Below are 12,546 nucleotides of genomic sequence, written 5' to 3'. Positions count from 1 at the left end.
AAATTTTGGGGGTGCCTGGGTGGCTTAGTCAGTTAAGCATCTGCCTTTGGCTCAGGTCATGATTCCAGGGTGCTGGGATCGAGCCCCGCATAGGGCTCCCTGCTCAGCGGGAGGCCTGCTTCTCCCTCTCCCTCTGCCTCACCCCTGCTGTGGTCTCTCTCTCTCTCTCTGACAATTAATAAGATCTTTAAAAAAAAGTCATACATTTTTGAGTACCAGGCACCAGACTAGCTGTTGGGGATCCAGCAGGTTGTAAATCCCTGCCCTTACGGAGCTTTCTGTCTACTAGAGCAGTTCCAGTATCATAAAATAATGTGAATCAGTCTATTCAACTCGTTTGTTTTTTCTCCTACAAGGTACTTGGAAGATGGCAAGCCCTAAGATATGTTTGCTTAAAGCTAAAATAGGCATCTAATAAATACAGGTTAATTTTTTTTAAGATTTATTTATTTATTTGAGATAGAAAAAGAGCATGCACACGCGTGCAAGTGGCGGGGAGGGGCAGAGGGAGAGAATCCTGAGGCAGACTCTCCCTACTGATCTGGGGGCCTGCCTCAGTGCTTCACCCCAGAATCCCGAGATCACGACCTGAGCCGAAATCAAGAGTCAGCCGCTTGACTGGCTGAGCCACCCAGGTGCCCCAGTATTGGTTATTTTTATTAGTTGAATTTCAAATGTTCATGCTTGAGGGATCTCTTCAAGGCCTAAACATGGTAAAGTGTTTGTGATTCCTCCTTGCATTGGTGTCACTGTGTAGATTAAATAGCTAAGACCTATCAAAAAACCTCTTTATTTAAAAATGTTACGGGGAGGGGCGCCTGGGTGGCTCAGTTGTTGAGCGTCTGCCTTGGCTCAGGTCGTGATGCCTGGGTCCTGGGATCGAGCCCCGCATCGAGCTCCCTGCTCAGGGGGGAGCCTGCCTCTCCCACTGCCCCTGCTTGTGTTCCCGCTCTCGCTGTGTCTCTCTCTGTCAAATAAATAAGCAAAATCTCTTAAAAAAGATGTTAATAGGGAAGTTAAGGTTTGTTGATTTCCTGCTTTGGTTGTGATGATCATAAATGGAAGCTGAAGGGATGACACTGAAGTAGTCTTGAGATTTGTGTGCCTCAAGCCAAGATCTGCAGAAGCCCCGGAGCGCGCAACACCTTGAGTCCATAGGGAATGATAAAAATCGGGGAAACCTGACGCTCTGGCCTCACTCTGTTACTCATTTCACCTGCCACCTTGGAGCCAGCACTGAGGGATTCTCAGCCTTTTCAGATAAGTACAGGGTATGCTTCTCTATTGTCACGCTCATTCCAGTTCTGAGCTGTGTTTTTTCCTTGGAAACAGGTCGTGGTGGCCGGGTTGGAACCCACGGGGGCACTCTGTCGTCATACATTGTGAAGAACATTGCTTTGGACAAAACTGATGACAGCAATCCCCGGGAAGCCATTCTGCGGCATGCTAAAGCAGCTGAAGACAACCCATATTGGGTTTCTCCAGCATATTCTAAGTAAGGAAGCAGCCTTTTAAAATAGAAAAAAAAAATTATGTTTAATGAATTAGAAAGAATATAACAACAGCTACTTTGAGGTTTTAACTCTCCATTTCTTGTTTTATTCTTGAGCATGAAAAATAAGCCAAGTACTCGTAGTCCTGAACCTAGGCATAGTCCCGAACCTTAGGACTCTAAAATGGTGAATCTTTAAAGTAGGTCAATTCCATCAGTTATGGCCTAGTGTAAACCCATTATGTGAAGCCCATTCTACCTCTGATGAAAAGAAGGAAGAGCACTACCCGTATGCCTTATGTTAGTTGAGGAGGGCTCAAAGCAGATGAGGAGGAGCAGTTTGTAGGTCTGTCATTAAGGACTGCTTTGCATTTACAGAGCTATATATGTAAGTAACAGGTACATAGGCAGAGAAGAGCCCACCTGCTCGGATTCCCTCAAATAGCTCAACATGAATGAACATGTAGTGGCTCTCAAAGCCTCTAAAGCAGGTACAGTTACACTGAGAAGGGTAGTGTTATAGATTTTTTTTTTTTTTTTTTTTAGCACTTCCTTACTTTCTGATACCATAAGATGTGCCAGAGTCATCTTTGTTTTTCTTCCCCTCGTCCTGGAATCAATTACTTCTTAAGGCGCCTGGGTTTCTTTTGTTTGAGAACAATGTTTAGAAACCAAGACAGTGACGCTAGACGAGCCTGTAGCTACTGAAATATCATTGCTTCTAGATCCTCCTTTAGGTCTTCCTAGCTGACAGAACTTAGAAATATATATATGTATACTAACCCATGCTTCATTACACATACACATATGTACATGTATACATACACACACACATACATATATCTCTGTATTTACATTTTAAAAACTATGAGTTTATACTGATGCCTCTGATTTCAATACTATACCCCTGGTTTCATTTTACCTTCCTCCTTCCTGTATTTTTAACTTCTTTTTCCAATAATGAAAAACCCAGCTCTCATTACTGACAGTATATTTACTTATTTATTCACTTCTAGTATACATATAAAGTAGTTTCAGAATTGCCTACCCATACACCTGTGAGAAACATTTTCCCTAACTAGGATTTCCCTAATTGCATTTTTGTAGGTTTTGTTTGTTTTTTTTGTTGTTGTTGTTTTTATTTTGATTTGTTTTTTGTTTTTGTCCTTTTAGCCTTACAGTATGTGGTGAAGAGACTGTTTTTCACAGTTACTTGGATGAGGTATTTTCTTCTCCACTTCTGTTAGGGTGGTTATGTAATCCATTTGAAATGCAGTTAGGGTCATTTGTTAGTGTGCATTCCTTTTTTGGGTTTCCCCTATGTTCTATTTATTTTGGAGGTATGTGTAGGGTGTGCGAGATACTACTCTAGTGCTAGGAGTCAGGGCCTTAAAAAAGACTTGTTCTTCCTCCCTGCTCCCTCATTTCCATGTCCCGCTTCTCTCGGTCCCTTCCCCACTCACCCTCATAGGTAGCCTATCTCTTTAGTTTCTGGTTTACCTCTCCTGTAGGTCTCTTGCACAAATGAACAGATTTGTGAGTATTTTGTTCTACCCTCTCCTTTACATGAAGGATAGCATAATATACCCTTTCTAGCTTTGCTTTTTTTCACCTAGGATTATGCCCTAGAAATCATTCTACATCAGGTCATAGAGCTCCTTCTCGTTCTTTTTCACTGTTGCATAGTAGTCCACTCTGTGGATATATCATAGTTTGTTCAACCACTCTCCTATGAGTGGATATTTAGGTTGTTCCAGTATTTTGCAATTTCTGACAGTGCTACAGTAAATAAACTCGTGTGTATGTATTTTTGTATCATTGGAGGTATATTCGGGTTTTTTCTTGATGTCTTCATATATTATTAAAGTTTTCAATTATGAGAAAGCTGGACCCTGATCACTTTTCAGAACATTAACATGCTGGAAAAAAAATCACTTATGAGCCAACTCAATGGACATGTTATACCAGTATCAGTTCTTTTTTTTTTAAAGATTTTATTTTTTGACAGAGAGAGACAGCGAGAGAGGGAACACAAGCAGAGGGAGTGGGAGAGGGAGAAGCAGGCTTCCCACCAAGCAGAGAGCCCAATGCGGGGCTCGATCTCAGGACCCTGGGATCATGACCTGAGCTGAAGGCAGACGCTTAACCAACTGAGACACCCAGGCGCCCCCCAGTATCAGTTTTCTATCTGCTAATCATTATGAGCTACTTTGCATAAAAGAAAAACACACTGTTTTAGCTTGGTTCCTTAGAAGTAGATCCTGAGAAAAAGATTCATATAAAGGTCTTTTAGGAAGCTTTATTATTAGGATGCTTTATTATTAGGATGCCTGTTAGGAAGCATCCATAGAGAAATCCAGTAGGGGAGTAGAGAAGTGTAATGAAGCCAAATAAGGGTGTATCAAGCAAAGTTTGAGGGAGGTCCACTTTGGCTCAGTCTACAGGGTAACCCTGGAGACCCTGGGCAGAGGCATGGTAACTGGAGTACTTATACTCCAGGATCTATTGATCCTTGCTAATGGCTAGAGGTAGGGTTGGGGGAGACATTCCAAGGTACTTCCAGCTTTCTAGGGCTTTAGCAACCTGCTGACAGCCCTCTGACAAAGAGAGATAGCTGCTGCAGTTGTGAGTGAAAGCACCCCACGCAAAAATACTAAAGAGATTTGCGGGCCTCTGGTGGGGAGTGCTGCATCTCTGCGGTCCATGTAGCAGAACAGACTTGGCTCCGTAATGTCAGTGGTGGTTGTTCACAGTGTGTACTAATAACCAATCGGTACAGATGGAACATCTCTGAACAATTAGTTGGATAGTATTACAACAGCTAAGAGGGTCATATCAAGGCTGGCCAGCTAACTAGTATGCATTTAGCCTTCTTTTGTATAGAATTTGTGTGTGTATGAACTAATGTATGTCAACACATCATTGGCAGTCAGATAAGCTTATAGATTATGCCTCTGTTGACACTTCTGTTTTTAATGGAGTCATTATTTTCTATTACTATTAGGGGTTTTTTATACTTAAAGAAACTTGTTTAGAAACATACAAAAAAATTAGCTGAGGAAAGAAGAAGAAACAGAGCCATGTTTTAAAATTTGCTAAACATAGTGAGCATCATTTGGATAAATTTGGCACTATCTCTACAAATTTAAAATGCAAATACCCTTTGACTTGGCAATTCTATTTCCAGAAGTTTTGCACATGTAGGAAAATATGTATGTCCAAAGATAATAAGTTCAATATTGTTTTGTTTTGTTTTGTTTTTTTAGATTTTATTTATTTATTTAACAGAGAGAGAGAGAGATAGGGAGAGCAGGAACACAAGCAGGGGGAGTGGGAGAGGGAGAAGCAGGCTTCCCGCCGAGCAGGGAGCCCGATGTGGGGCTCGATCCAAGGACCTGGGGATCATGACCTGAGCCGAAGGCAGACGCTTAACGACTGAGCCACCCAGGCGCCCCAAGTTCAGTATTGTTTATGAAAGCAAAAGATTGAAAACAATATAAATGTCCTTCAATGGGGTATTGTTTTAGAAAAGTATAACACATCCATATAATTAAAGATAACAAGAAAATACAAAGAATGAGCTACATGTATAGGGATGGATGTGTCCCAGTTTCCTTAAGTAGAAAACTGACCAACAAGCAAAAACAGAAACCAGCTTGCAAAACATGCTGTCTGTATACCTGTGTTTTTACACAGTGGATGTACCTACACATATATCTGATCGTTTATACACAGACTCCCTCTGGGAGGAAATACAAGAAATGTGGGTGGTGGGTATCTTTTAGGTAGGAGAACAAAGGAGCGGGGAGGGGTGCGGGGTGGAGGGGCGTGAGGTGAAAGGGGCCTTCGAAGTTCTGTAGTCTGCCCATTAGTGCTGCTGGATTTTTTTCACTGTGCATGTAGTCCTTATAATCTCAGGCATGAAAATCACATATGATGTTAAAGTTAGATCCTTCATCAAAATAATTAGTTGTTAGAAATTAGAACAATAGCCTAGAAGTTCTAAGGCCAGCTTCCTGGCCTGGGTTCTAGCAAGGACTTACTATCCAGTAGGTCCTAAAAGTTATCTTCTCAGTGTCTCGTTTTCTTCAGTGGTAAGTATGGTCTTTGACACCTTCCTATAAATTATATATTGTTAATATCACTCAATAATCAGCAGTATTATTTCAGTGTTTATGGAAATACTTCAGTAATTTACTTTGCATGTAAACACACACAAACCTATTAGGAGCAGTTTGCTATCAAATGTATTTTAATGTAATCAGATTTAGGAATTTTTTCTTTCTTGGGTTTTGGTTTAGTTAGGAAGGCCACTGCATTCAAGATAATTCTTCAGATTCTCCCATCTTTCCATTAATATCTTTTTCTTTTAGAGTTAAATCTTTTATTCACCTGAAATTATTTTAGTGAAGGGAGTGAGAAAGGCGTATTCGTTTCCTGTGGCCACTGGAACAAATTACCACAAACATGGTGGCCTGAAAAACAGAAATGAATTCTCTCACAGTTCTAGAGTCCAGAAGTCCGAAATCAAGGTGTCACGGGGAGCCACACTCCATACAGAGGCTCTAGGGGAAATCTGTTCCAGGCCTCTGCTAACTTCAGAGGTTGCCTGCTAGCTTGGCTTGGAGTCACGTTGCCTCAGGCTCTTCTCAGTCCCCGCTTTGCCTCGTGGTTTTTGTTGGTCTCCTCTGGGATACCCATGATGTCATTTGGGGCCCACCCAAGATAATCTAGGATTATCTCCTCATCTTAAAATCCTTAGTCACATCTGCAAAGACCTTTTTTCCAAAATAAGGTCATATTCTCAGCTTCTAGGGATTTAAGGTAGATATTTCAGCTACCACAGTAGAGCTCCAATTTAATTTTTTCCTCTTGGTTAACCAGTTGCTATAACACTTTTTAATTGGATAATCTAGTTTTCCTCATTGAATTGAAATCACATCATTACACACACTGCACTTCCATATGAATTTAAACCCATTTATGGGCTCTCTGTTGTGCTCTATTATTTGGTCTATTCAAGGAGCAGTATCAGACTGTTTTCATTGTTGTAGGGCTGCCTGTTCTCATTCTTCTTCTTAGTAAAACTTTTCTATTTTTCAGGTTTCCATGACTTGAAGCTATGTAGTAACACCCCCCCCCCCAAATTCTTGGTGATACTTGTATTGGAATTGAGTTAATGTATATATTAACTTAGATTGAGTTTTACAATACTGGTTCTTTTAAACCAAGAGAAGGGTACGTCTTTCTATTCAGGCACATCTCTTTATCTCTCAGTAGTATTTTTAAGTGTTCTTTATATAGATCTTCCACATTTTCTTTTAATTTTGTTTCTAGTTATTTTATCTTTCTGTGCCATTGATAGAATCTTTTCTTCTGCTGAATTTATAACTCCTGTGTATATGGAAATGCTGTGTGGCCACATATATGTGTATTATTAATGTGTATATAGGCAGTCGTTTTATATACAGCTGTTTACCCTGTTTTCCTGCTGTTTCAATAATTCTTTACTCAGTTTGCTTGTAGTTTCCAGGCATAAAATTATATCATATGCAAATAATGATAAGTTTACCTCATCCTTTCTAATTATTTTAATTTACTTTTATTCTAATTAAAAAAAATTTTTATTTGAGTTTAGAGGACAAACAATGTTACATTACTTTCAGGTGTGCAACTTAGTGATTTGGCAAGTTTATACATTATGCTGTGCTCACCACCAGTGTAGCGCCCCTCAGTCCTGTTACATCACTGTTACAATATCATTGACTATATCCTCATGCTGTGCCTTTTATTCTGGTGACATATTCATTCCATAACTGGAAGCCTGTGTCTTCCACTCCCCTTCACCCATTTTGCCCAAACCCCACTCCCCTCCCTTGTGGCAACCATCAATTTGTTCTCTGTATTTATAGGTCTGATTCTGTTTTTTATTTGTTTATTCATTGTAGGGTTTTGTTGTTGTTGTTTTTGGGGTTTTTTTAGATTCCACTGGTGAGTGCAATCCTACAGTACTTGTCTTTCTCTGACTAACTTAGTTCACTTAGCATAATACCATCCAGGTCCATCCATGTTGTCTCATATGCCATGAACTTACCCCTTTTTATGGCTGTGTAATATTTCACTATGTGTATGTATATCTCACATCTTTCTTATTCATTTTTCTATTGATAGACATTTAGATTGCCTCATATCTTGGCTATTGTAATTAATGCTGCAATAAACATAGGGGTGCATATAATCTTTTCAAATTAGTGTTTTTGTTTTCTTTGGGTAAATTACCCAGTAGTGGAATTATTGGATCACATGGCATTTCTATTTTTAATTTTTTGAGGACCCTCCATACTGTTTTTCACAGTGGCTGCACCAGTTCACATTCCCACCAATAGTGTAGGAGGTTTTCTTTTCTCTACATCCATGCCAATACTTGTTGTTTCTTGTGTGTTTGATTTTAGTCATTCTGACTAGCGTGAGGTGATATCTCATTGTGGTTTTGAGTTGCATTTCCCTGATGATTAGTCTGTTGGCCATCTGTATGTCTTCTTTGGAAAAATGTCTATTTGGGTCCTCTGCCCATTTTTTAATCAGATTGTTGGGGGAGGCGTTTGGTGTTGAATTGCATAAGCTCTTTATATATTTTTAATATTAACCCCTTCTTAGATATGTCATTTGCAAATATCTTCTATTCAGTAGCTTGTCATTTAGTTTTGTTGATGATTTCCTTTGCTGTGCAGAAGCTTTTTATTTTGATGTAGTCCTACTTATTTATTTTTGTTTTTGTTTCCCTTGCCTCAGGAGACACATCTAGAAAAATGTTGTTACAGCCGATGTCAGAGAAATTACTGCCCGTATTCTCTTTTAGAATTTTTGTGGTTTCAGGTCTCACATTTAGATCTTTAATCCATTTTGAGGGTTTTTTGTGTGTATGGTGTGATAAAGGGGTCCAGTTTTCCTTTTTTGCATGTAACTGTCCAGTTTTTTTTAGCACCATTTATTGAAGACACTGTCTTTTCCCCGTTGCATATTCTTGCCTCCCTTGTCATAGATTGTTTAAGCATTAAAGTGTGGGTTTATTTCTGGGCTCTCTATTCTGTTCTATTTAAACTATGTGTCTTTTTTGTGCCAGTAACATATTGTTTTGATTAATACAGCTTTGTAGTATGTCTTAAAATCTGGTATTGTGATACCTCCAGTTTTGTTCTTTTTTCTTGGGATTGCTTTGGAAATTCAGGGTCTTTTGTGGTTCCATACAAATTTTAAGATTATTTGTTCTAGATTTGTGAAAAATGTTGTTGGTATTTTGATAGGGATTGCACTGAATTGCTTTGGGTAATATGGACATTTTAATAATGTTTGTTCTTCCAATCCATGAGCATGGAATATCTTTCCATTTGTTTGTGTCTTCAGTTTCTTTCATCAGTGTTTTATAGTTTTTGGAGTACAGTCTTTCACCTCTTTGGTAAAGCTTATTTCTAAGATTCTTTTTTTTTTTTTTTAAAGATTTTATTTATTTATTTGACAAAGAGACAGCTAGAGAGGGAACACAAGCAGGGGGAGTGGGAGAGGGAGAAACAGGCTTCCTGCTGAGCAGGGAGCCCGATGTGGGGCTCGATCCCAGGACCCTGGAATCATGACCTGAGCCGAAGGCAGGCGCTTAACGACTGAGCCACCCAGGCGCCCCTATTTCTAAGATTCTTTTTGGTGCAATCATAAGTGGTATTGTTTTCTTAATTTCTCTTTCTGCTACTTTATTATTAGTGTGTAGAAACACTAATGATTTCTGGGTATTAATTTTGTATACTACAACTTTACTGAGTTCATTTATTATTTCTAGTAGTTTTTTGTTGGGGTCTTTAGGATTTTTTTATGTATAGTATCATGTCATCTGCCAATGGTGATGGTTTAACTTCTTTGCCATTATGGATGCCTCATTTCTTTTTCTTGTCTTATTATGGCTAGGACTTCTAGTACTGTGTTGAATAAAAGTGGCAAGAGTAGACATCCTTTTCTTATTCCTGATCTTAGAGAGAAAGCTCTCAGTTTTCACCACTGAATGTGATGTTAGCTGTGGGTTTTTCATATATGGCCATTAAAATGCTGAGGTATGTTCCCTCTAACCCCACTTTGTTGAAGGTTTTTATCATGGGTAGATGTTGCCCAATTTCTGTACTAGTTATCTAATTGTATTGACTAATACTGCCAGAACAATATTAAATAATTTCATGATAGCAGACATCTTTTTCTTAATTTGAACTTTAAAGGAGTGACTCCATTAGGTTAAATCAGGTAATTGCCCTTTTCGTAGGTGAAAAAAAGTCAAATATCGGCAATTTCATATTGTTCAATTTAATGATATTTCTCCATAAAGCATGATTTTGGAAAACTCATACATACAAGATGTTAAGGATGAATCCATATCTTTCTCTCCTATTTTTTCAATAACAATTTATTGAACACCTACTATAGGTCAGGTACTGTTCTAGATTATGGGGATATAGTAGTTTTTATGGAGCTTATATTCAAGTTGGCAGAGACAGGCAATAAGTAAGTCCCTAAATTTTAGATGATAGCTAGTGCAAAGAATAAAACTAAAATGGGGATGGGTGGATGTAGAGTAACTGGGGGAAGAAAAGGTTACTATTTTTTAGATACGATGATTGGGGTAAAACCTCTGCTTTGTGATTTTTGACTTGAATGAAATGAAGGAGTGAGCCATGTCGATATCAAAGGGAAGAGCATCCCATGCAAATAAAACACCATACAAAGACCAGAGGTATGTTCATCTGAAATAGATGCTGAATTTTATTGGATTCATTTATTGTATTTCTGTGAAAGTGATCATATGACTTTTCTACTTTGATCAGTGAATATGATGAAGTATATTATTGGATTTCCTCATATTGAATTATCCTTGCATCTTTGGTATGACCCTCACATGGTTATGGTTTATTCTTTGTCCTGTGTCAGACTGGCTTCAGAAAAATTTTGTATGCTTTTCTATATATACTCTCATACTGTTTTGAATACCATTAAATCTATCTACTTTGTAAAGATTTGCTAGAATTCACCTGTGAAACAGTCAGAACCTGGTGCTTTTGTGGAGGAGAGGGTAAATAGTGATTTCTTAATTTCTCTGTTTTCCATCCCCTCATGGTAAATACTCTGTTAGGATTTTCCAACTCTCCTGAGTGTGCTCAGTAATTAATATTTCCTGGGGATTCATTCATCCAGATTTTCAGCTTTCTTTAAATAGAATTACTTGAAGCGGAAGTTCTTTTTTTTTCGGTGAGCATTAACAAAAGGTCTTTTCCTGCATTATAGGCAATTTAGTTGTATTTACAGTTGAATAATGTGCTAGCTTAAGTATCAGCTCTGCCGAACGGGGAGAACAGGTAATGTCATGTCTTTTACCCTGCATGCGAGGAGACTGAAGCTTTCGGTCGACAGTGAGTGCAGCTAGCACTGTACCTCGCTCTCTCTGTCCCTCATTCAGTGAGCTTTTCAGAGGACTGCGCTCTCTGTGAATATATGCCCTGCTGCTGCTTTTTCCTCCCATCTCCTTCCTTCCACCCAACTTTGTCACCTTCCATTTATTGCATACTAACTAAGTTCATGGCACTGGCTGTGGCATGTGATTTGTTAGCCAGGATTGCAGTGCTATTTCTCCTGCGTTCACCTGCTAGAGTATACTGTTTACTGCCAAGTGGCAAAGTCTTCGAAGGGAAGCTAATATTTAAAAGGATCTTTTCGTAAAGGTCACTGTAATTGAGAATGTGTGTCTGGTTGTTTTTCTTCACTGCAATTGACTTGTGTCAGTGATGAAATGAAGATTTACTGTATCTCACTTTCTCACAGAAAAGCCCGATTAGACATTACATAAATCTCCCTGCTTGCACATGACATATACTCACCTTTGTTCTCCAGTGATGCTAACGGAGAGTCTTTGAACACTTTACCTGTGCCGATTGAGGACTCGAGTTTCATTCCTGGCACTAGCAGTGTAATAGCCATGGAAGTTTTAAAACACAGCAGGATCACGGAGGCCTCTTGTTCAGCCACACATGGTCAGATTGAATTACAGTTTCTTGTTAAAAGAAGTGGCTGTGGAGGGAGGGAAGAGGAGCTGGCTGGAGAGTGGGCAGGATATAGGTCCAGAATGCTATTAGCTTACACATCAGACAGAGATGGACGTGTGTGGGAGCCTGGCCCCTGGCCAGCAGCCTGCCAGCCTGACAGCTCTGTCAGCCATGGTCACTTTTCTTGCCAGATAAGCTGCCATTATTGCTGGTTCCATCGATTTAGTTTTCAGTGTGCGTGTCTTGTCAGATACAGGATGCTTGGATATATGTGTGTGTGTTAAAATATCATTCCCATCTATAAAGGATCCATTTAAAGTCATGTTGAATTAGTAGGCAGTATTTAAAGAGGTCATTCTTTGAATGAGTAAAGGTTTGTATATTATTTTTGCCAAGAAGAGACAGAAGCCCGCAGAGGAACATGTTAATTTTTTTCCTGAGTTATATTTAGGTGACTGATCGTCCCTGTCCACCATATTCCTGTGTAGAGGCCAGCATTTCTCAGAGTGGTTCTGTGGACTGCCTCGTGTCAGAATCCAGGGTGGGAGTAGGGGGTTAAAAATGCAGATTTCTGGACTGCACCTCAGACCAACTGAGATTCTGTGAGCTTGGAGCTGGAAATCTGCAACTTAAGAAGTTTCCCAGGTGATTATTTTGTGCACTAAAGTAAACCACAAATAAACCACAAATGATTTACCCCTAGAAAATTAAAATGTACAGAATAGATTATGCTGAAGAAACAGATTATTTACATAACAAATAATTTCCCCCAGTATTTTTTTAATAATAAGGTGATGTGTTGTATTTAATATAGAAATTATTTTACCAAGTGTATTATGCTACATACAACTTTTTGAAAACATACTTTTTATATGAAGTGAGGAATACGTGATAGCCAAAGCAAAGGGTATAATAATAATAATAATAATAATGACACTTTTATTATACTTACACTGTGCCAGCCTTGTTTAAGAACTTTAT

The 12,546-nt window shown here is 39.0% G+C and overlaps 1 protein-coding gene across 4 annotated transcripts in view; it reads left to right on the top strand.

Annotated features, from left to right (window-relative positions):
• WDR70 (WD repeat domain 70) overlaps positions 1 to 12,546 on the top strand; it is a 295,418-nt gene that overhangs the window by 274,248 nt on the left and 8,624 nt on the right. For all 4 annotated transcript variants that reach the window (XM_045862134.2, XM_064596782.1, XM_064596784.1 and 1 more), the window contains one exon: positions 1,333 to 1,495. In XM_045862134.2, coding sequence (XP_045718090.1) covers positions 1,333 to 1,495 — 163 coding nt within the window. The remainder of the gene's footprint in view (positions 1 to 1,332; positions 1,496 to 12,546) is intronic.

Source organism: Mirounga angustirostris, unplaced genomic scaffold (genome assembly GCF_029215605.1).
Source record: "Mirounga angustirostris isolate CCGP_5_RB_7025 unplaced genomic scaffold, mMirAng1.0.hap1 SCAF_7, whole genome shotgun sequence".
NCBI classification, from domain to species: domain Eukaryota; kingdom Metazoa; phylum Chordata; class Mammalia; order Carnivora; family Phocidae; genus Mirounga; species Mirounga angustirostris.
Note: the sequence above shows the minus strand (reverse complement) of the source record. Positions and strands in the feature narration are given on the sequence as shown.